This window comes from Strigops habroptila, chromosome 16, assembly GCF_004027225.2.
Source record: "Strigops habroptila isolate Jane chromosome 16, bStrHab1.2.pri, whole genome shotgun sequence".
Classification (NCBI taxonomy): domain Eukaryota; kingdom Metazoa; phylum Chordata; class Aves; order Psittaciformes; family Psittacidae; genus Strigops; species Strigops habroptila.
Genome location: NC_044292.2, coordinates 648,876 through 673,031, shown reverse-complemented (window position 1 = coordinate 673,031; position 24,156 = coordinate 648,876). Strand labels below are relative to the sequence as shown.

The 24,156-nt window shown below is 50.8% G+C and overlaps 1 protein-coding gene across 2 annotated transcripts in view; it reads right to left on the bottom strand.

Annotated features, from left to right (window-relative positions):
• The window catches only part of KAZN (kazrin, periplakin interacting protein), a 225,542-nt gene that overhangs the window by 9,338 nt on the left and 192,048 nt on the right, over positions 1-24,156 (bottom strand). Inside the window, exons 1-2 of one of the 2 annotated variants that reach the window (XM_030507750.1) lie at positions 10,650-10,817; positions 4,264-4,455 (exon numbers count right to left, since the gene is read on the bottom strand). In XM_030507750.1, the coding sequence (XP_030363610.1) occupies positions 4,264-4,455; positions 10,650-10,806 (349 nt within the window). In that variant the 5' untranslated portion in view covers positions 10,807-10,817. Of the gene's footprint in view, positions 1-4,263; positions 4,456-10,649; positions 10,818-24,156 lie in introns of those variants that run through there. The other variant, XM_030507749.1, reaches the window with a different exon arrangement.

The window sequence follows — 24,156 nt, the reverse complement described above, 5'->3', positions numbered from 1 at the left end:
TGCCTGGCCTCGACATCAAACAACTTCTGGACAGGAGTTAGCTACTGCATGCTAAAACCAGGCATTACCCCTGCCAGGCTGGGGGCTGCTCTAAATACCACCCCCCCTTCAATATTATTAATATCACATTAAGGGAAAATGAGATAGTGTGGGTCACACCATCCAGCCCAGGTTTGCTTGGAGGACATATGGATAATGTTTAATTTGACTACCTTGATAATGTGATACTAGATGGAAAACAGCTATGTTCAGACCACAGAAATAGCATCTCTGATCTGGCTTCTTGCTCCTGGGATGAAGCAGCAGAGCCCAAACACAAGTGAGGGCAACAGCAGTGGACGCAGTCCATCTCCAACCCTCTTGAAGAGCAGCTCCCTACGACTCCCAACACTAGTGAGTACTTCTCTTGCCCTGTGCAAGGTGGATTTTCCTGACAGGAACAGAACCAGAGCTGACTTTATCACTTACTGACTCATACCCTTATTTTCTAACATGGGGAAAGGCATCCCTCAGGGACACACCACTCAAGCCTCTGCAATGCCCCATGCCAGAGGAACACGTAACCCCCCCCGTCCCATTAACAATCACTTAATTTCTCCTGTTTCTCTATTCCAACCATGAAATTCAATATTGCCACCATGACTAGGCCATAAAACCGGTCAGCCCTGTGCAGGAACTGCAGCACCACTCCTTGCTTTGTAATGAAACAGGCACGTGCAGACATCACCATCTGCAGAGAAGATCTTGCTGCTGAAGACGTCAGCGTTCCGCGGCATCAGACAGAGCAGCGCTGGCTTCGGAGCGTGCAGAGCTGTGGTGCAGGCAGGAAACTCGAGCGCAATGTGGAATGTCAGGAAAAAATTAGGTGAGTCATTCACGTTGGGGGAATTTACCTGGAAACGCCCTGCTGCAAGGCCAAGAGCTTTCCAAACCTGACCCCCAACAGGCAACAAGGCGGTCGATGACTTCTGCTGGGAATTTAAGGTACGTATTCAAAGCAGAAGAACAGGTTTTCTGTGCAGAGCCCCATGTCCTTTTGGTGGAGAGAGCTCCCTCAGCTGGGTCTGTGGCTGGGACACCTATCCACTGGGACACGCATCTGCCAGGACACCCATCTTCTGGGATGTCCATCCACCAGCACACTCATCCACTCGCTTCTTTGCTACCCACCCCGTTGCTGCAGCCAGTCAGGGGGGCTGGGGATTTCTGTAAGAGGCTTGTCCCAGCCCCAATGCCATTCCCATGGAGGGGGGGGTCACAGCTCCGAGCCATGAGTTTGGGAGGGAGGAGATGAGGCTACAACCCATTTGTGGAGCAGATGTCGGCTCACGCCTTCTCGAGCAGCAGGGAAAACCAGCCTGAGGTCTCCACCTTGGCATTCAAAAAGCAAACAGGAACCAGGTTTGCTCTCCACATGATAATCCCGCAGGCAAGCTCCAGCATATTGGATAAACCTTCCCAGAAATGGGGTTTCTGCCATCAGCCCACATGCTCATAGATGTCACCCGGCCAAGAGGCTCCTAGAGGCCTCCAGGCGCTCGGGCACGGTCCCTTCCCGCAGCAGGACCAGCACTAATAAAGCTGTCTGCAACTTCTCCCATCCGAGATCTCCGTATCAGAAAGCCAGACCACATCCATACCTGTCCAGCTAGGGAAGAAAATAACTGCATTAACACTGTAAGCACGATCCAGAGTCCCTGTCCTAGCACAGGAGAGGAGGATGATAGGATATAGCACTGCGGGATTTTATTTGGATGATAACTGATTAAAAAGAAGGGCATGAGATGGAATTAGCCCAGAAAACAGTGCAATAAAGCTGCATAAAGCACATGCTGTCAGGGATACAGAAACTGCTCAAGTTACTCCCGCAGAGCATCCCTGTGCCGCTCCAGATCCCTGCTCACTCCCTCCACAGCAAAGGCTTGTTAGCACGGCACAGGAAAGACACTGCACGGGCTCCTCGCCAGCTCTACGCTGTGCTAAATGCTGCTGGGAAGAGCTGGAAATACATTGCTGAGAAGGGAAGATGAACCCACCTCCTCCATTCAGACCATCGCAAACCAGACCCTGTGCAGCCGTGCAGAACGAAGGCTGTTAAAACTATTGGAGCCCCCAAAAGCAAACCCCACTGGCAAACCCTCTCTGCTTCCCTCTGTGCTAAGGCACGGTGAGAGCCAATATCCATCTGAACCGCCTGTGCTGTGCTTCCAGGCTCGGAGCCAGCAACAGTGACAGATTTCCATACAACTTATCTGCTAATGACATTACACACGACCCAGCGTGCTGCTGCAGGTGCAGGGATACTGCAGCTGATGCTGCCAGGCATGGAGCATCCTTTGGCGAGGACCTTTAACGCTGTGAGGAGGGAGCTGTGCCTGGGAGATGCTCTCTGGCTGCGGGACATGACCGACACAAAGCCCTGAGCTACAGGACAGCACGGTCAGGTTTCCCTGGGCTCCTTGCACCACCTTAATATGGAGCCATTACTTCCCCAAGTGCCTCTCTCAGCAGATACACTTCTCCTGGCACAACCATTCACCAGGCGCAGTTACAGCCATTTTTCCGCCCCTTTTGGCTAAGTTTCTCTAGGAACAATGTTTCATGGAAAGGAAAAAGGATTTTCTTGCTCCTCCAGCTGCTGATCCCGTTTCCACCTCACCCATCTCCAGATCCACTGCCGTGCTAAGCCTGCTCTGCTGCCCAGTGCCTCCAGCCCAGATCCAGCACGGAGAGAGAGCTCTTCCAACTTACACGAAAGCTTTCCAATATTGGACGGGATGGAAGGCGCATCAATTCAAATACGCTTCTTGTTATGTCCCTTTCCAAGAGCAAGCTGAGATTCCTGCTTCCCAGCCATCACACCTGCAGAGAAGTCCTGGAAAACTAATCCCAGTGGCTCATAGAGCAGCCAATAAAAGCCCAATAAAACCCCAACATTATATTCCTCTAATAATCACACTTCTCAAGGCAAACTCGCTCTCTTGCACTACCCTCCACAGAAGCGCGTGTAACCCCACTGCTGCTTCTTAGATGACTTATTCCTCCTTTTTTTTGCAGTCCTTAAATAGCTCTGCTTTTCTGTTTATCAGCACTTCCCCTCCCTGTCCACACAGAGCGAATGTTCTCTAATTAAGGTTTTTCTTCTCTAATTACAGTTGGATAAAGCCAGAGCATTTCCTGCTGCCGGAGGCTGCACTGGGGGCATGGGGAGGGGGAGAGGAGCGCTGAGACTGTGAAGATATTTTGGTTGTTGCTGATTTTTTGCTTTTATAAATCAGGGAGCGACAAAATCCAGTTTTCTGAACTCTCCTCCCCAGATATGGACTGAACCCAATTCCCTGTTTTCCCCACCACGCATCCCGGATAGAGGGAGACATGTTGGGCTGGGGCTCTCCCTCCCTGCAGCTCCTCATGTGCTGCTCAGCCTCTGAGCCTGAAAACTTCTGACAGCCTCTCTCCATAATCCACAAACAGGAGCTGACAAGTGGAAGTTATACTCGGTATGTTGGGGATTTGATATGATTATTATGATACGATATTTAGAGCTGCCAGGGTTTGACACATGAGAGGTTTCCCTCGCTCAGGATCATCCGCCAGCTCCAGCTAACGAAACATCCTGCCCAGACTCATTGTCAGCTCATTTTGGAGGAGGAAAAGCTGCAGTGTTGTGTTTTGCTCTGCACACCCTGGTCCTGGGGCTCACAACGAGCTTGCAATGCAGGTACTGGCAAGGGAGGAAGAGTATGGCGCTGACCACCACAGGAAAACACCCAGATCAATGCACGAAGGAGGAGACCCTGCACATCACTTGGAGACCCAGACTAGTATCTCCACGCAGGAGGAGGAGAATTGCAGCCAGCAGCAAACTCACTGCTTCCCTCCTACAAGTCCAAGGGGCTCAAATCCAACCCATCCCCTCCTTGTAAACGTCTCCAGCTGCATTTCAGCTGCTCTCTTGGCTCTACTCTATAGCCAGCCGTGAAGGAATTCCTTTGCAATGCTGCAACACCCTCACACCCCATTTCCCAGCCCATCGCTGCACCCTGGTCCATCCTGGCTCCACACCACCCCTCACCAGTGCAGGACAGTATGGAGGTTCTGGGGAGTGCTACCCTGCAAACAAACCCCCACCAGTGCACACCGCTAACACACCCCGCATAGTCCTCACGAAAAGCTTGGCTTTTTCTTTCCTCTTTAACTAACTGCTTGAAGCTTTGGGGCGCTGGGGAGAGGTGTGTGAGCAGAGGGATGCGCAGCTCTTACCCTGCAGAGCCTCCTTGGCGCGCGCCAGCTCCTGCTCCCTCTGTGCCAGCTGCACCTTGAGCTCAGTGGCCGAGAGCACCTCCGGTGACTTGCTGCCGTGCGTCTCCTCCAGGTCCTTTGTCAGCATCTCCTTCATTTGCCGGAGCAGGTGAACCTCCTCCTGCAGCTGAGCCACCTCCTCCCGGAGCAGCGCTGGGGGAAGAGGAGACACAATGCGAGGAAGTGACCAACGGCTCCCGGCACGGCCCCGCTGCAGGCTCAGCCCCAAGGGAAGCACTGCTGGGGTGACTCCCCCCGGCTTGCAAAGCTGCTCTGCACAGCCCAAAGCCTGCAGCAGTGCTAGCAGCACACCCCGAGACCAAAGGAGGAAGAGGAGGGATGCGATGAGGAGGCAGCGGGTAGGGAGCAGGGAGCTTCCACTGGATACCAGAAACTGGATACCAGTTTCTGGTTTAATACACAATAACAATGGCAATCATAAACTGGTTTAACGGTGCTGGTTTAATACACAATAGTAATAATAAACAAAGAACCACCTCCCCATCCAAACCACTCACAGACAGTGCTCATATGGCCAGTGCCCAACGGAGGCTGCTGAGCTCCACTATGCCCCATACAACCCACGTCAGCTTTGCCTCCAGCCATCCACGTGTTCAGAACTCAACAGAATCCAACTAAACCACTTTGAGACTGGAAAGGGGAAGATGATGCTTTCACCTGCAGACTTGAACCTTGAATTTCTCGCCCAGCAACCGCTACACCCCTTGAAGCAACTGCATTGCAGGCGCACGCCAGCCCCTTTGGAAAGCTCCAGTGATCTTGTTTCCTACAGTTGCATCCACTGCTTAGTTAATAAAGTGCTTTCCTGGATTTTCTTCCTTATATCCAACCTGAACTTTTCCTGTTCCAAGTTTAAGTTTAAACCCATCACTCACTACAGCGCCTGATGAAGAATCCCTCTCCAGCATCCTTGTAGGCCCCCCAAACCTTATTTGTTTCTCAAGTTTGCACCATACCCGTGGATGTGGGGAGAAGAATAATAAATCCCTCAGCACACAGTTTACATTACAAGAAAAATAAAGTAGAAATACAAAAGAAATGCCCCCTCTCCAAGCTACTGCACTGGGGTCCTTTCCCCCTGTATCAGTCAGCCTGGGGGATGCCAACCGGGCACGAAATAGAGGGGTTTTACCCTGTATTTTTGCTAAGGTGTCTCCACATGAGTGCTGGGGCAGTTCCATGTGGAGGTGATGCTGACAGCGGGACGGGGAGAGGCAGCTCCCCCCGGCCCGGCCGGCAGCTGCGCCAGGAAGGCATAAAATCTGGTTTGCATACTTGAAATGCTTCCCGTCTGAGCGCTAGCAAGGCCCAGGCTGGAAATTATTTAGCAATAAAGTCACTAATGAAGAACAGTCCGAGCTCCAGGCGGTGGATTTCGGAGCGGCCCAACGTGCTGGCTTGAAAGCTGTGCAAGAAAGCAGCAATGGAAAAGTGGCCAAAGCCAAAAGCATCCTCCCCAGGGACTGCAGAAACGCTGTTTCCCTTCCAGCCCTTGGGAAGCCCAAGGTGGGTGTGAGGGACTTGAAGAGGGTGTGACATTTACTGTGCAAAAGCCACAGAACACCAGTGGCTGCCACTAACTGCTCATTTTCTTCACCCTACTGATAATTCATGTTCACCTTCTGCTACAAGCTGCTTCACTCAGGGGATCCAATGAGCTATTCCCAGGGAAATGATTAATCAGCAGAGCAGGATGGGCACGGGGCAGTTTGTGTAAGGGTGACTGACCCCACTGGATTTCTGCAAACTGCAACGTTTCAGTGGGAACCAAGGAAAACCCCCACCTCGGAGGGACCCCTCCGGACAGGGAAGAGGGGAAAACAAGCCTAAGGAAGGGCAGCTCAGAGGGGATTTCCGCACCAGAGAATCCCAGAGGAGTCCTTGGGCATGGCCCAAAAGCAGATTTGCAGCTGCTTAAGTTCCTCGCTATAAAGCACTGCACAATGCAGCTTCCCTGGAACCGCATCGTTCCCTGCGGTCCCAGCCAGAGAATGGCAAAAGAACTCAAGAGCATTCCTCCTCCACAGCATGCAACAAGGGAGAACACTGGGGCTGTTCAGCCTGGAGAAGACAAGCTGCCTGGAGACCTCAGAGCAGCTTCCAGCGTCTGAAGGAGGCTACAAGGATGCTGGAGAGGGACCTTCATCAGGGACTGCAGCAACAGGACAAGGGGTGATGGGTTCAAACTGAAACAGGGGAAGTTCAGGTTGGAGATAAGGCAGAAGCTCTTCCCTGTGGGTGCTGAGGCGCTGGCACAGGGTGCCCAGAGAAGCTGTGGCTGCCCCATCCCTGGCAGTGTTCAAGGCCAGGTTGGACACAGGGGCTTGGAGCAACCTGCTCTAGTGGAAGGTGTCCCTGCCCGTGGCAGGGGCTTGGAACTGGAGGAGCTTTAAGGCCTTTTCCAACCCAAACCAGTCTGGGATTCTATGATTCTAACAGAGCAATTTAATCCCCAACTTAGTACTTGGCTCCCGACAGAGGCAGAAACTACTAAAATATTAAAATCCAAGCTCTATAGAAGCTGTATGTGCAGCACCACGCTCCCTACGCCACTGGATGCACTTCGGCTGCAAGCCAAAGCCTATGGAGACACCGGAATTACTGAGTTCAGGATCAGCCAGATACCTGAGCTTCTTCCTTTTATAGGTATATAATTCAAGGTACATCCATATCTATACAAAAATAGGTTGTGCTTTGCAATATGTATTTCTCTTTGCAGTATACATGTATTTTGTAATACACATATTGCAAAGCACAATCCATTTTTTTGTATGGATATTTCTAAATAAAGATTGCAAAGCACAATCCATGCAGCCAAGGTTTGACATGCAAAAAGCTACACCCCTTGCTGGGCTCCAACAGTGAAAGACACACTGTCAGCTCTTTTAATACATCACCAAGCATTGAAGTCCTTGCTCTCTTCCCAACTCCCTCCCAGTGCTGCTGCCAGTGGATGTCTTTGCTGCAGAAACTAGGCACGGGCTTTGAAGCAACTCTCTCCAGCAAGTTTTCAAATGGTTTTCTGGGAAGGACACTGGCATTTCAAGGAAGCAATGGGAGCAACAGCATCTCCTGCTCTCCTTGGTTTCCTTTGGAAACTACTTAATGAGCAATTTATTGCATTATATCAGGCTTCTTCATAGTACCTGCTGCCAGGAGGACAGAGGCTGGACCAAAGCAGCGATGCTGCCTTACACCTGTAATTACCCTCATTTGCATCCAGGATTTCCACCTGCTCTGGATTTCCTGGCTCCTTGTCCCCCTCAGCCTATCAGTGCTCATCCACCAAAATCACACCCACAAAACTATACCCCAAAGCAGTTCCAGCACCAAGCATCTGCTCTCCATCGCTCTCCTGCATGTTTCCATCCCATCTGCATCAGCATCTCCAGCTCAAGAGGGTCCTATGGAGAAAGCCTGGTTTATTTGCATAAGTTGCATTAAGAGAACGACTTGACTTGAAAGGGAAACCTTAACTTCATTTTAAAATGGGGGGGTAGGAAATCCTCACGTCTATGTCAACTTTAAGCACCTAAATAAACGATCTGAGAAGTGCCATTTGCAGACAGCTCTTAGCGATCCTTACACTAAGTTCCAATAACCAGGAAAATGGGGCCAATTACTCAGGAACCTCATTCCAGCCTCTATTTCTTCCACATACAGACAGCTTGGCAGGGATTTCCACACACTTTCCTGCAAGCTGGCTGGGGCTGTGCTTCTGTTTGCAGCCACAAAGAAGCTGGATGTGCCTTGAAGTGAGCATCAACCCTCTTGAATGTGGACTGGGGCTCAGTTTAGCCTCTGCAGTTCAGCCTTGCATTGCTGAACTGCATTGGGGTGCAAAGTTAAATCTGCTATTAGGAATCATCTCCCAGATGCAACAACCCTGGTGCAAAGTCTCCCACAGGACATTTTTTCCCCAGTATTTTTGCCCATTTTTACTTTTTCCTCCTCTTTTTAACCTCTTTCCTCAAGGAGGGGGATGTTGGCTGCACACTGTAATTCCCAGGGGACAAGGAGGCAGCGCCCAGGTCACATCAGCTCATTCCAGCCCCTTCCAAATCTGCTGCAATGAAATTAATACAATTTAAACATTCCCTGCACTAATTGCTGACAACCACCAACCACACTGAAATAATTGGCTGTTTTCATTAGACTTTGGTGACACTGTCAGATTCTGCATCCTTTATGCTTCAAGCACTGGTGAGTGTTAACAGACATCATACATAAGATTTTTTGAGGTGTTTTTAATTGCAGTGAACACCTCCAGACAGCATTTGGGGCTTAAGTTTCCACTCCTGCTCCTGCAAATCCCATCTTGGACTCCTCTCAGTAACAGATCCTTTCTTTTACTGGTCTTGGAGCAGGCATCTCTTTAAAAGCATCCATTTAAAAGCCTCTTTTTTTCCATGTAACTCAGCTGACACGATTGCTGTACATGTGTTTCTGTCTTTGGAGGATACGTATTAAAAATGAATGCAGTATCAACAGAAAGATTCATGTTGGTGAAATAAGCATTCTGGGCTGCTTTTGCATGTTTACCAGCAAGATGCTTTTTGCTTTGCCGGGCACAAGTCAAGGGGGTTTTTATCCAGGACATCAGCAGGAGAATGGCTGGAAGCTGCCCTGAGCTATGGCCTAGGATAGATTGATAGATACACACACATAAATATACATGTACACACATCTCTGTCCAAGGACAGCCCAAGAAGGGTCATAAGATAAAGAACATTATCTGATTAAAATAACAATTCAAGACCAAGGGATGAGTCAACCAAGTATTTTAAAGAGCATCTCATCATCTTTGAACATTAGGTAGCTCCACAGCTTGGGATCCAGGTCGCTTGCAGAAAGGTTTAACCCATCACTCCTCCCAAATGACCTGCACAAGTCATGATTTTTCCCTCTCAGCACATCTTTGCAAGGAATAATGTGGAGCAAAAGCATGTATCACCAGGGACAGGGCTGGGTGACAGCATGGAAACCAACTGCAGCCACTCAATAAAGCTTTTGGTTAGTTCAAAATACGCTTGGATTTGCACAAAGACCCAGCTACTGCTGCCCAGGATGTGCTGGTTCAAAACTCAGCATCTCCCCTTGACACCTGCACACCACAACGGACTCACAGCAGCACAAAATAAACCCCTCACAGCATCATTTCTTCAAGAGGATAAGTGCGAGGACCCTTTGCCTGCCATAACTTCGTCCCATTCCCACTGCCGTGCATCCCAGCTACATCCCTGTGTATGGCATCTCCCCATGGCACCGCACACTGCACCACCTCAGAGGAGCTGTTGGCCACCACCACTCACTCTGGGGTGGGTACCGGGGTGCTCAGCCACACGCTGCAGAGCCTCTTGGGCTAATAAGGCGAATTTTGGCTCCACACGTCCATCTTTTAAAGAAGAGAGGTTTAGATTCCATCCCTTGCTTACTGCCCTGATGCTGCGAGCAAGCGACATGTCACTCCTGGACATGGATACAGACATTCCTTAGTTTGGGTTAAGGCTTTCACCTAACAAGTGCAAATCCTTACAAACACCATCTTTGAGCATTCCCTAAGTTAGACAACAGCTTGGCCTCTGTGCTTCCATATGGCTGCACCCCGGGGACAGGACCCCCAGCCATACACCCTGACCACGCACCATCAACCAGCGCTTGCACCACCCATGGACATGGGGCAGGACATGCAGAGACCACCTGCCAGCAAAGTTCCCCCCGCGTCCTGGCATCCCACACCCCCAAAAAGCATTATTTCCCCCATGTAAGGTGCCCACTCACTCAGCTGCCCTGTTCACATGCTGGTGGGTGTCTCACAGCCAACGGAAAGAAATAAAACCTGATACAAACCTGTGCACACCAGCAGAGGAAGGGGGGGGGGGGGGGGGGCAGAAGGCTGGAGGTTACAAAGGCTTTCAAAAGCACACACACAGCTTAAACCCCCTGCAGCAGCCCCCCAGAACTGGCTGCTGTGTCCTCCCCAAGCTCCGGGCACATTCCAACTTCTCCATGAGACAAAATGGACAACGGGGGCACGGGAAGCTGCTCACTCACCCTTCCCCACGGCCGCAGCAGAGCCAAAAACCCTCATCCCTGCCCTGAGCTTCACCCTTGGTGCTGGGGACAGCACAGCACCCCGCAGCACCCTCCTGCCCGGCCCCAGCGAGCTTCAAGGCACACTTGCCGTCGCCCGGCGTTGTTGTGGCTCTTCCAAGAGGAAGCAAGCTACAATAGCACAAAGCAAGGGGAAGAAAAGCACTTCTGCTGGGCTGCATCCCCCCCCCACCGCCATGCGAGGCAGCGGGACCCTCCCCAAACTCCCTTACCTGCATGGGCTAAGCATGGGCACAGCACCCCGCCCTGAGCATCGTTCCCCGCCGCCCCTCGCCGGCCCCAAGGGCACGAACAATAAGCCGGGCGCGGAGCGGAGCCGTGCTCGCAGCGGCACGGCCCCGGCTTGCTCTCCTCCTGCTCCGACTTCATGGCGGAGGCCGGCGGCGCTGGGGGTCCCCAGGGCTGGGGTGCCCGTGGCCGGGGGTGCCCGGACAGGCTCCGCCCCGGCGCTGCACTGCACGGAAGTACCGAGGCGCTACCTGCGCCGGGAATTTGACCCCTCGCTGGTCGCGGCGCTTCCCCGGCCTGATGTCACCCGGCAGAGGAGTGGCTTTGCCCGCTGCCGAGCCAAGGGGCATGGGATGGGGGGCGCGGGGCAGCGAGCGCTCCCCGCGTCGCCCCGGAGCAAAGGGCTGCGCAGGAGCACGGAGCGCGGCCGGCGGCGGAAATGATTCCCGGCCATCGCTCCCGCCGCCGCCACCCCCCGAGCGGATCCCGCCGCGATGTCCCCGCGGCTCCGCGATGTCTGCGGCGGGGAAACTGAGGCACGAGGTAGGTAACGCCGCGGAGCAGCCCCATGGCCGGCACGCAGCCTGTGCTGCTGCTTGCAAGGGAAGGAGATGCAGCACTCTCCCTCTTGCCGTACTTGTGTTCTCCAGGTAGGTTGCAATTGCAGGAGCACCATCAGGACCCCATCCCTGCAAACCCCCATGGCTGCACCCTCAGCGAGGAAGGACTGAGAAGGGGAGCTGGTGGGAGGGGGTGAGCAGGAACACGGCAAAACGCAGTGAGGAAGTAGGGGCCCCTTGCTTTTCTATAGTAAAAGCAGCATAAATGTACATCAGAAACCCTCAACTCTCTGAAACCCATCAGGCTGATATTGAATTTTTGCTCCCTGCGCTTCATCTACCTGCCCGGGCCACATATTTCCAAGCCCTCCACAGCAGACTCACTTATAAATGTTATTTACCCCACCAAAGAGATGAAGATCTGGGCAGGAGCACTTTGGGTTTATGTCTCAGTGCCTGTCTCTTTGCTGCTGTCCTCACTAGATGAGCACTGCCTGGCTGCATGCCGCTCAGGGCTGGGTGGCCGCTGGCCCGGGGAAACATTGGAGGCACCTTCTCTTCTACCCAGGAGGGAAAGGCCGACTCAAAGCTAAGAAAACACAACCAGAGACAGAATATCACCTCATGTTGCTTTTCAACAGTGCCCAGAATGCAAAGCCTCTGATGAAGCCAGCTCCTCCACCCTGGAACAGCAGCATCCGAGGCATGGGGAAACTGAGGCACACCCCATAGGCATGTGCTTTTTACGTGTTTGGAAAGCAGGTGAGAGTGTAACTGCAGAGGAGCGAGCCGCCCCTGGCTAGGAAGAGATGCAGCATTGTCATCTCTTGCACCAAGCAAGCCTGGATTAACAAACCCGGTCCTTATCCACCTCCTCATGACCCTCCTCAGCCCCAGGCTTATTGCCGGGCATTGCCCTGCTCTTTACCCTGCTGCTTGGGAAGGGGAAGTGAGCTGGTTTTGCTTTGCAACAAACTCTTGTTCTCATTGTGACAAACTCCAGTGCATGCAATCATAGAATACCAGACTGCTTTGGGTTGGAAAGGACCTTAAAGCTATCCAGCTCCAACCCCCTGCCACGGGCAGGGACACCTTCCACTAGAGCAGGTTGCTCCAAGCCCCTGTGTCCAACCTGGCCTTGAACACTGCCAGGGATGGGGCAGCCACAGCTTCTCTGGGCACCCTGTGCCAGCGCCTCAGCACCCTCATAGGGAAGAACTGCCTAAGAGCTCCATGTCCTTCTTATGTTGGGGACACCAGCACTGCCCACAGTGCTGCAAGTGGGGTCTCACAGAGCACAGCAGAGGGGCAGGATCCCCTCCCTTGACCTGCTGCTCACACTCTGGGGTGCAGCCCAGCGCACGGAGGGGTTCTGGGCTCAAGCGCACACTGAAGCCGGGTCATGTTCAGTTTCTCATTGACCAACACCCCCAAGTCCTTCTCCTAAGGCTTGCGCTCCAATGGGCCGGCACTGACATGGCTCGCACTGCCTGCAGCATCGCTGCCAGGGTACGCAATGCCCTCTTTGCCTCAGCCATCGCCAGCCTCAGCTCCTTGAAGCCCATGAAAGCTCCACTGTTGGCTGCCGCATCACCTCCCATCGCTCCCTGTTTGCACAACTCCCATCCCCAGGGATCAAGTCAGAGCGCGCCCGCTCGTGCCGACTCAGCTCCCGATGGAGTGGGGATGCCGCAGCAGCCCCAGCACCCCCAGGTGAGCAAGGAAACACGGCTGGGTTTGGGAGAACGTGCCTATTCAATTCTGCTTTATAAACAAGCCCAATGGACAGGTAACCGCACACCTCTTGGTGTGATCTGCCCCAGCACGGTGCACAGCAGTGTTGCCCTCAGTCCAAAGCAAAGGGAGGAGGTTCTCCATGTCACAAGCGTTGCACAAGATTCCCAACAGCAGCTCCTCAGAGCTTCCTCCAACCCACTGGGCTGACTAATGATGGACCAAGCAGCATTACTCACACCTGCAGCACCCATCCTCTTCCTCAACACACACATGCAGTAGGAGGTGCTGAGAGGGTGCAGGCCCGCTGCTCTTTAACACAGCAGTGGCACCTCGAGGGACTCCCCTCCTCTTCCTGCTTAATTGAAACCCCCTTTTGGAAGGTGCATGGAAAAAGGTGGCAGTTAATGAAAAGGCAGCATGTGCCTTGGCCAGGTTTGCACTGTGGGGTTGGGGCCTGGGCTTCCTCTCCTTGCTTTGGAGCAGTCCATTACTGCATGGCCAGCAGTGGCTGCTGTCCCTTGGCTGGGGCAGGGAGGTGACACCAGCCCCACGCCAGGAGGAAGCTGAGGCCTTTTTCTGTCCACTGAGTCACTTCCCGCGGATCCCGGCTGCCGCCTGTGCTGGCAAGGGGACAGGCACTGGGTGTTGGTGCAGACGGGGCTGGCCTTTCATAGAATCCCAGACTGGTTTGGGTTGGAAGGGACCTTAGAGATCATCCAGCTCCAACCCCCTGCCACGGGCAGGGACACCTTCCACTAGAGCAGGTTGCTCCAAGCCCCTGTGTCCAACCTGGCCTTGAACACTGCCAGGGATGGGGCAGCCACAGCTTCTCTGGGCACCCTGTGCCAGCGCCTCAGCACCCTCACAGGGAAGAGCTTCTGCCTCAGAGCTCATCTCAATCTCCCCTCTGGCAGGTTAAAGCCATCACCCGTTGTCCTATCACTACAGTCCCTGATGAAAAGTCCCTCTCCAGCATCCTTGTTTCTATATTTCCTTTGGGAATCTCACAGCTCAAATAGTTCCTAACTCAAAAAGTTTCCGTTCTCACCAAAACACTTAATGGCAGTTGGAGGTGGATGAAATGCAGCTCGACCATATGGATGTTGATGTCTATTGTTGTCCTGAAGGCACAGACACCTGCAGTGACTGCTGAATAGCCTAAGCCCCATGAGAAGTACCTCTGCAGAAGGTCAGTGACGCACTTACATACCTTTGGACAGGAGCTGGTCCTTACTGAGCTACGTCTGTGCTGGAGAACAGAGCTGTCCATAAAAACCACCGAGACATTGATTGGAACACAAAAACCAGGAGACCTCATACAAGGGGACGCTGCTGCATACAAGCAGCTGGCTCTGACCCTCATAGAAGATCTCCTGCAGCAAAATGCCACCTACTTCCAGGAAAACTTGCTAAAACATTTCCTTTCCACCATGGAAACCACCTTCTCCATCCCTGTCTATTGCAGAAGATGACACCGAAGCAAGGAGATGTTTCAAAACAGAGCTGATTGCTTTTTTCCCTTTGGTTTTTCTTTCAAGGCAAACTCCTCTCAAAAATGACACCTTTTTGTCAAACACTTCACTCGTGACAAATTGGCATTGTCACCAAGGGGAGCGCTCGGCTGGGAGCTTCTTTGGGAAGCCTCCATCTGCTTTTACCGAGTTAAACACTGATGGTGGTGAGGTTGCAGAATGGAACGTGTGAGGCGAAGGATTAATTAACATCGATCTGGCTCCAAAACCAGAGTAATTTTCATTCAGGAACTTGGCACCACTTAGCACCTCCTCCTCCTCCTGCTCTGACGGAGTATTTTAAGCTCCTGAAATCGCACGTGCATTGCCCAGAGTTTTTGCAGTGATTAATTAAAACCTCAACAGAAAGAAATACTCCATTTATTTTCTTTTATGTGCCTCCCCAGCCCATACACAGCGACGTTCCTCTTCTTTAAACCAGCACTTGCTTTGTAAAGAGGCAAAAAAGTAATGAGGAAAGGGCAAACATCATCATGCTTGTTCCCGTGCTCCCTGTTGCAATCTCATTTTGGGATAGTTTCCTGAACTAACGCTTATTTCTATTGTGGTTTGTTATTTTATCATGAGAATTATGGTTATCATCACAGACATTTTAATGCCTAACAACTTCTGGGTGCCTTTACAATGTTGTCATTCAAATGCTAAAAGGCTGTAATGAGACTAAGATAATGGCCTGCAAAAATAAATGATACAGATCAGAATAGGGGGAATTTGGTTACAAAATAAAGGAAAACAAATAGAAATTATCCATCCTAGTCAGCATTCAGAGACAGCAACTGGGGGGAAAACTACATCTATTCTGGGGGGGCGGCTTCATCTGATTTCGAAGCCCCAACAGAGCCTGTCCTGCTCCATCCTGGGCAATGAGCACCTCTCCTCTGCAGGGCAGTTAGAAGGGAAGGAAAGCCACAAATCCTCCTTTTTCAGCTCATTATCAGTTTATATTGGAACTAGATCCTCTTAAGGTCCTTCCTAGCCCAAACCATTCTATATTGACAGCACTTATGGGCCACGCACCCAAAACCTCCACTGTGCCCTTTCCCAACTGCCTGCAGCTCCCTGCCCAGGGTGCCACCAGCTCCATGCTCCTGCCACATCTGGATCCAGTGGCAAATATCCCTGACTCCTTCTTGTCCTCCTCAGCATCATCAGTGCTAAAGGAGCATGTGGGGAGGTGAGAATGGCACCCACAGCCTGACATTTACAGCTATGGAGGGGACAGAGCAGGGCTGGCCACCCAATGTGTGTATCCATCAGCAAAACACGGGCTCTCTGAAAGCTTTGAACCCTGAACCCCACCAGAATCAATATTTTCCTTTCTAAAACAACGCTGGGGGAAAAAAGCACATCCAATATAGATTCAGTGTTATTCCAGGTTTTACATTATTCATTGAACCTCATCCTATGTCATGCTGCAGCGAATATATTACCATCTATGATGACAAAGAAAAGACACAACTCCTGCAAATATACACTAAAGCAGCAGCCTGGGATGCTAGAACAGCCCCCACAATTGGCAATCTCTCATTAGCAACACGTAATTCAGTTGCTATACATTGAGGTTGTGCCTGTGCCACCAGCCACTTGATAGTGAAAGAGGAGAATGAGAAATCAAACTAATAATCAAACAGCGACAAAGCTGAGAGCTACGTGGCAGGTCTCAAACTTCCGGAAACCTTTTCTTGTTGAGGTTTCAAAGCCTTATCTCACCTGCAGCACAGCCAGGAACATCACTGCAAGGCCACCAAGGGCCATCATGTCCCCAGGGCCACCCCATTCAGCCCATTTGAGTAGAGACCAGGAGGACACTGGCAGGGAACAGCCTGCACACACAGAAATAACAGAAAAAAAGGTGAGGAAGCCTGCCAGGAAAGGGAAATGCTTTATCCATATGTACAAATGGGCTGCTGTTTCTAAACATCACTTGATATCCTCAGTGATGCGCATGATTTTAATAGGAACAGAGGTGGGCAGCTCAACTCTCAATTTGGGCACTATCTTCGTACTAACCAGACGTTACTGTCTGCCTGTTTTTTTAAAGCTGCCCTTTAGCTTCCAGAGAGTTTCAAATAAGCAATTCTAATGATCTCTCTTCATTACCAACTCCAGCAAGATGTTCGTAGAATAGTTAGGGTTGGAAAGGACCTTAAGATCATTTAGTTCCAACCCCAGTGCCATGGGCAGGGTCATTGCGTTAGGGAATTCCGTACAGAAACCATCTTTTTATGACAACAGAAGTTACCCAAACCCTATTTCTTTACACCCCAAACCTGCAGCTCACTGAGCACGAGCCACAGGACCAGGCTTTGCATGGAGAGGATGCTGGGCAGAGACCACCTTCATCCCATTCACATCCCATTCATCTACCCCTCCAGCAGCCCCAAAGTTGCAAGGTAAACATTTCACCCACTACCATTTTTGGGGCCATGTGCTACAGATTTGGGAGTGGATGTGATGAGTTGGAAACCTGCATCACACCGGCTGAAGCTGCCAAAGCACAAACCCCACGTTAGTGTGCCCTTGATTGAGACCAGTGACCCAACAGCTATTCAACCAGCACCATGAGAAGCAACAGGGCTCGTTCACGTGCATAGAGTCCAAATGATGCTACAGCACAATTACTGGTTTGCAGGAAATAAAAAGGAGAAGGGAATAAAGGCTGGCTGAAATCACTCAGCTTTGCAAGGCAGGTGAGGAAATCCCAGGGGGGGCTGCATGGATCAGTGACCCCATGTGCCTGGATGCACCCCGTTCCCCTCCTGTCCGCTTGTGTATCAACAGAATATTTATAAATCAATTGAAAGCAATTAATCAGCTAGAGAAAGATAAGGGATAATGAAGAAAAGAGATTAGCTGGCAATGCACAGACAGAGCTCCTCCGGGGAGGAACCGCTGTGGTTGGAAGCGTCCTCTGCAAAGCCTATTAGCTCCACTTAAAGCAGAAATTTAGAAGAGACAAACTGAATAATTAAAAGGAGGAGTTAATGATTCATGCTAACAGCTTCTACAAACCTGCAGCAGTGTGTTTGTTAACCAGCGTGGCCACTGACAAAAGGACCTGCAGAACAACCTTCACCTTGCACCAGGGAGGGATACTCAGCCGGATCCTCGCATCCATCCAGTGCACTGGAGCTGATGCTGCCACCCTGCTGTGTTCAGTGAAGTGACCAACCCCTTCCAGCTGAGTTATAATGACGGAGAAATGACTCCAGGACTGAAGGGAAAGCTTCCAGGTATATTCCTAATATTACCCACCTGACAGTAGCCTCTAATTACCAACTGGCCCCATATCACCAAAGCCAGTACTAAATAAACTGCTGTTTCGGTCACCAACTGAAAAAATGAACCACTGGGCAGAGCGGCCAACAGGTACATCTTCTGTGTGTTTTCCATCCCAATCTCTTCATGCCAGACTCTGGGGAGGGGAGTTGTCAGGACAAGATCAGCAGCTGTAACACTGCCATGGGCCCCTCGCTACAAGAGAGACATTGAGGTGCTGGGGCCAGAGAAGGGCACCGGAGCTGGAGCAGGGCCTGGAGCACAAGTGTGATGAGGAATGGCTGAGGGACCTGGGGGGGTTTAGTCTGGAGAAGAGAAGGCTCAGGGGGGACCTTATCGCTCTCTGCAACTGCCTGACAGGAGGATGGAGCCAGGAGGGGGCTGGTCTCTGCTCCCAAGGAACAAGGGATGGAGCAAGAGGAAACAGCCTCAAGCTGCTCCAGGGGAGCTTTAGATGGAGCTGAGGAACAATTCCTTCCCCAGAGGGTGCTCAGGCATTGGAACAGGCTGCCCAGGGCAGGGCTGGAGTCACCGTCCCTGCAAGTGTTCACAAACCTTCGGTGCCATGGGTTAGTGGTGGCCTTGGCAGTGCTGGGGAGCAGTTGGACTGGATGAGCTTAAAGGTCTTTTCCAACCTGATTGATTTCACACCTACAGAAGATGCCAGTGCTGGGCTTAATCCAGACTGCAGGACCTGCGTCACCATGACGGTGCACCAAGAATTGGGTGCTTTTTGCCAAAATTACACCCCTGCACTGCACTGAGGGGGGTTACAAGTGCCACTTGGTTTTTGAGGAGCACCCAAAAACACCACGACCCCCTCCTGTGACCTGCATCCTACAGGAATACTCCCAGAGATGCCAATAGGAAGCTCTCCTAGATTTGTGACTTGAAATACTTGCACTACCTCCTCCGATGTTGCAGCATCCCACCTGAGAGCTGGCACCCAGGTGGGCATCTTAATAAGAAAGGGCTCAAGAAGAGCCACCAATTGAGAGGAATAAATGTGGCCTTTCAGTCCAATACTTGCCTTTTTCAAGGAACACTCAACAAAACTGCCACATCAGGGCTGGAGCCCACGTGTGTTCTGCAGAGGGGAAGGAGAGGAAGCATCTTACCAACTGGCAAGGCAGCAGTTTAACCTTCAAGGAAGCGCTCAAATTCATTTAGTAACAACCCTTATCTCCAGGCTGGGGGCACAATAATTCTACTGAGAACAATATATAGTAGATAAAAATACCTGCACTGCAGCAAGGAGATGGAGAGCATGGTGCTGTGCAGCTCCAAGCAGATTCCTCCCTGCTAAAGCAGCCCAGCTCTGGGGAGACCTTAGAGCAGCTCCAGTTCCTAAAGGGGCTACAAGAAACCTAGAGAGGGGCTTTGGACAAGGGCCTGGAGGGACAGGCCAAGGGGAATGGCTTTAACCTGCCAGAGGGGAGATTGAGATGAGCTCTGAGGCAGAAGCTCTTCCCTGTGAGGGTGCTGAGGCGCTGGCACAGGGTGCCCAGAGAAGCTGTGGCTGCCCCATCCCTGGCAGTGTTCAAGTCCAGGTTGGACACAGGGGCTTGGAGCAACCTGCTCTAGTGGAAGGTGTCCCTGCCCATGGCAGGGGGTTGGAACTGGGTGAGCTTTAAGGTCCCTTCCAACCCAAACCAGTCTGGGATTCTATGAAAATGTGCTTCTTTCTGAAACACCCACAGTATTCCCTGATGGGAGTATTGTGTCCGCTGCACACCTCTATTATACATGCACCAGGTAGAGCTCGGAGGGTTGCACGTGGCTCCTGCCTGGGATTAAGTGTTGCACTGGGCTGCAAAGTTACTAACAGTGACAGCCTTGTATTACCATCAGCCAGGAGGCAGCGGGCAGCCGCTGTCAGGTCTCAGTGCATTGCACTGCACAAGCCCAGGGCTGGGAACAGAAAATCCAATCAGGATTTTCAAATAAGAATTCTAATAAATAATACGAAATGGAGCAGCAGCAGCCATAGAAGAAGCACACCAAACCCAGTAGAAAGCCCTGGCTCTGGCAGCATCAGGCTGAAGACGCGAGGCTGGTGCTGGATCCCCACAGAATGAGCTCAGCATCGGTACCACTGGGGAGGCCACTCTTGCAACGGTGGAAAACTACATCCCAGAAGAGGCAGGGATGCAGGGAAGCACAGCAACCCAGCTGAGACAGAAACCTCATGTATATTTATTTCCAACCAGATGAAGCAAAACAGTGATGCTTTCTGGAAGAAGCCATGCTCCGAAATGTTTTATCTGGGACACGCAGTAAGCCCCTGGAGGTTGAGCATTGCAATTCCTCCAGCAACATCAAGCCAAGAACATCAAGCTGCAAGAGAACATGACATTTATACCTGGCTCCTCATGGACCCAAATACTGCACCATGGCTGGAAAAAGGCAGCTGGAGGATAGGTTTGGTTTTTAAACTACATTAAATGCATTTCAAAGCTCCCCAGGAGGCATCCAGTGCCCTTTCTATTTTAAAGGGTCCTGCTGCCCCTGCACGGGATGGGGCACTGCCATGGGAAGGGATCTGGGCTCTGATATGACATCCTTGATATTCCCAGCATCAGCACTGGGGTGCAGTGTGAGTGCCAGGGAAGGATGAGGGGCATCAGTGAAGGGAAGTGGAACAGGGAATAAAGAAGAAAAGAGGGGAGAGATTACTGGAGCAAGATGGGCAACAACAGGAGCTGCCGGGTTTCATTACTTCGTCACAAGTCTCATAGTAATTACTGGGTTTGAATTCTTATTTTTTTCCCCTCCCAAACCTCAGTTTTTATCTCAAACGGACTCATGAAAATCTCAGCTTTGAGATTATAAATGAATGTTCATGACCATCCCCAGTACGGAAAAGACTTCTGCATTTCCCCCCTCCCCAGGTACTGCACAGGCTCAGAAAGCAAAGGAACCCTTACCTCTTCCACATCTACTTTATAACCTGAACCATGATCTTCAAATAGCTGGAGTTAGAAAATGAAGAGAGTAATACATGACCCTAGAAGACAAGTCCCCAGGAGGCAATTCTATTAATTCAGAACTGCATGTGATCAAGAATAATAATTCAAATATGGGTTTTCAATGCATTACTTGAGCAAGACAAAAATCTTCCTATTTATAAATACAGGCTTCAATGTCGTGCACCTTTTCCACACTGCCCTCATAGGACCTCTCCTGAGCTGTGCCCTGCACTGGGCACTGCCCCAGAGCAAATATCAGTGTACTGAAACATCAGGCCAATGATAACAGAAATATAACTAAAGCAACTTGGGGGTTGGAGGAAGGGGAAGAAAAATGCAGATGTAATGAATTCTATGATCTGACTTGGTGCAAGCAGCATGCGTGGGAAAAGGATGGCTGGTTCCATCTGCACAATGCACTGAGGCGTTTTTAAGGGGATGAAACAAAGGGGAATTCCAGGGAAAAGCCAGTGTCAGGAATCCAAGTCCAAGTGATTAGCCCAACAGCATCAAGGATTCAGCTGGGTTAGAGCCATGGATTAAGTTGCTGTGCCCTAAACCCTCAGCATGGTAAGTCAGAGTTTCTATGGATCACTCCATAGAGCAGTCTCCTGGAGCCAGAGACGTGCCTGATGCTCAAGAATAGCCCCAGGATTAGGTTTAAAACTGGGAAACTTCAAGACACAAGTGCTCATTCACACATGGGGCTCCCACCACCTCACACAAAGCGCATCCAGAAGATTTCAAAGATTCAACATTGTTCAGAGCTATTTCTTTTCTTAGTAAGACAAGGAGGGTTTTAGTGTGTTTCAGCTGGTTTGTGCCTTGTGTGTGCCCTTGGCCAAGGCCGCTCTCTCTCAGGGGCTGCCTGTGAGACCAGAACTAAAAACAAAAGAAACATTTAAAAACCAGGCTGGGTGAAATATCTGCGTCCAACAGCTCAATATTTCTAAATACACAAGTCTCAGGTGATGCTTCAAATCCCCAGTTAAGGGGCATTAAGAGGAGCACGGCTCCAACCTTCCCCAAGTTTAGCTGTGGTTGGTAACCTCTTTTCACCAATTTCTCCCCTTCTATGTCACAGAACTGACTAAAACCCCCCAAACCTGATGGTTTTTGAGTGAGATTCACCCTCAAACCACAGTTCCCCGCAGGATTACAAATATTTGATGCAATAGAAAGAAAACAAAACCATCCCGAAATGACAAAATGACAACTGAGAGGGAAACAATCTGGGACGTTTTAACCTTCCAAATCTGTCTCTTCATTCTGGTGGTGATTTTTGCAGGCGAGGGAGGAATAAGACACAGCCCAGGCAATGTCTGCTTCTGCGTGACAAAGGCAACTTGAGATGGGATTTTAAAATAACATGACTATGCTGTAGTTAATGCTATTAAAATCCAAAGACAACTGATAATCCCAGGCGGTTCCTGGGACAAGAATCAAATCGTGCAACACACAACTATGTGGTGCTATCCATTTCCTTTGATTGGAGGGGAAAAAGGGAAACAAGGAAACCAAAACCTCTTTAGTAACCCAGCCTGCCCACTCACATGCTATACCGACAGCTCAGCAAGCAACAAGGAAACCGCTGGCCAGACCTGCACTGAGTTTCTAAAGTTAAAAACCAACAAACAGTAAAAGAGATTTGGAAACTAAATCATCTTCTGGGCTGCCAAACTTGCCCAGGCATGAATACCTCTGCCCAGGAGAGCTGCAGACCAGCAGCATGGCACATCCTGGAGAAAAGCATGGACCAGGCTCACCCCAGGGGCTGGGGAGTAGTGATGCGGATGGAGAGCAGCCCCAGAGCATCCACAGCAAAACATGGCCTATAAATGCAAAGATATTTCCATCTAAAAGTCCCAGACCTGCAGCAAATGCTTTGGACACCTCAAGTCTCAAACCTGCACGGTTCGTGCACCTTCAAGTTGCTGTGCCATAAATCAGGCTCTACCAAGGGATCATTTGAGAGGAAACAAGGCAAAATACAGCCGCTTGCATTCATAGACACAGAGCATTGTATTTTTTCCTTAACACATGGCCAGATATAAGCTTGATTTGATACCTATCAATCCCACAGCAGAGATTTTACTCTGTTCTTTGGCCACTTGCAAAATCCTCCTGAAAGATTGCTGGGGGTTCTACAGGGATTATATTGTTTAGGAAGCCAGTTATAATCCCTCTGATAAGAGGGGCTGATCCAGGCAGAGAGGAATTGGCTCAACTCTATTTGCAAATACAAATTAAAACAGAGATAGCGGCACGTTTGCTCAGCCTCTGCCTTATCTCCAAAGCGTGGCAGAGGGAGATGATTTGATCCATCTCCAGCCAAGGAAGGAAAGCAGGGCTGCAGGGGAACTCAGCACAAACAGCTTTTCCAGGCATTGGCAGTGCTAAGCACTGCGGAGAATCACCACATAGCAATAGAGATGTGCAGCAGGACCTGTACGCTGGGAGTTTCGGGAACAGACACCTGGAAATTAGGTGTGCTGTATCTATGGTTTCTTACATGGGGAAGAGCACCTCTAAGCCACACCACACCAGCCCATCTGCAAAGTTAAAGTGTCATTAAATCCCTGCCTTATTGGAAGTAACCAACCGGCCAGAAAGCCCCTCTCGGGGGTGGAGGCTGCAGTCCTGAGGAGGGCTGGAAATGCAGGCTGCCATCCAGGGAAAAACTCCAAGAGGCAAGTTCAGCTTCACAGCATCACAAACAACATCTCTAGAGATAAAGCGTACAAAGGAAACTCTCCCTCGCCTTCACGGCTATAAATAAGGGGAGAACTGGATGTTCTCTGCAATACTTAATGCAGTTTTTTCAGTTAAGTCGCCCTTGGGAATTGCAACAACTGTTCTGCTGCTGGAAAGTGATTTGCAACTGAGAAAAGATTATATTTTTTTACTTTTATACGTTTTCGTTTTCAGATCTAGGGCCACAGATAAAGTTACCTGGAGCAATTTGTCTCCTTAAACCAGGCTGTGCAAGGGCCAGCACCACACAAAGCACTCCTCCTACCACTGGTCCCAGTTATAACTTCAAGGGGATTTTTGAAGGCAGCTCCAGGGAGACCTTAGAGCAGCTCCAGTGTCTAAAGGGGCTACAAGAAACCTGGAGAGGGGCTTTGGACAAGGGCCTGTAGGCACAGGACAAGGGGAATGGCTTTAACCTGCCAGAGGGGAGATTGAGATGAGCTCTGAGGCAGAAGCTCTTCCCTGTGAGGGTGCTGAGGCGTTGGCACAGGGTGCCCAGAGAAGCTGTGGCTGCCCCATCCCTGGCAGTGTTCAAGGCCAGGTTGGACACAGGGGCTTGGAGCAACCTGCTCTAGTGGAAGGTGTCTGGGACTAGTGTCGGGGTCTAATGGCAGGGGGTTGGAGCTGGATGAGCTTTAAGGTCCTTTCCAACTCAAACCA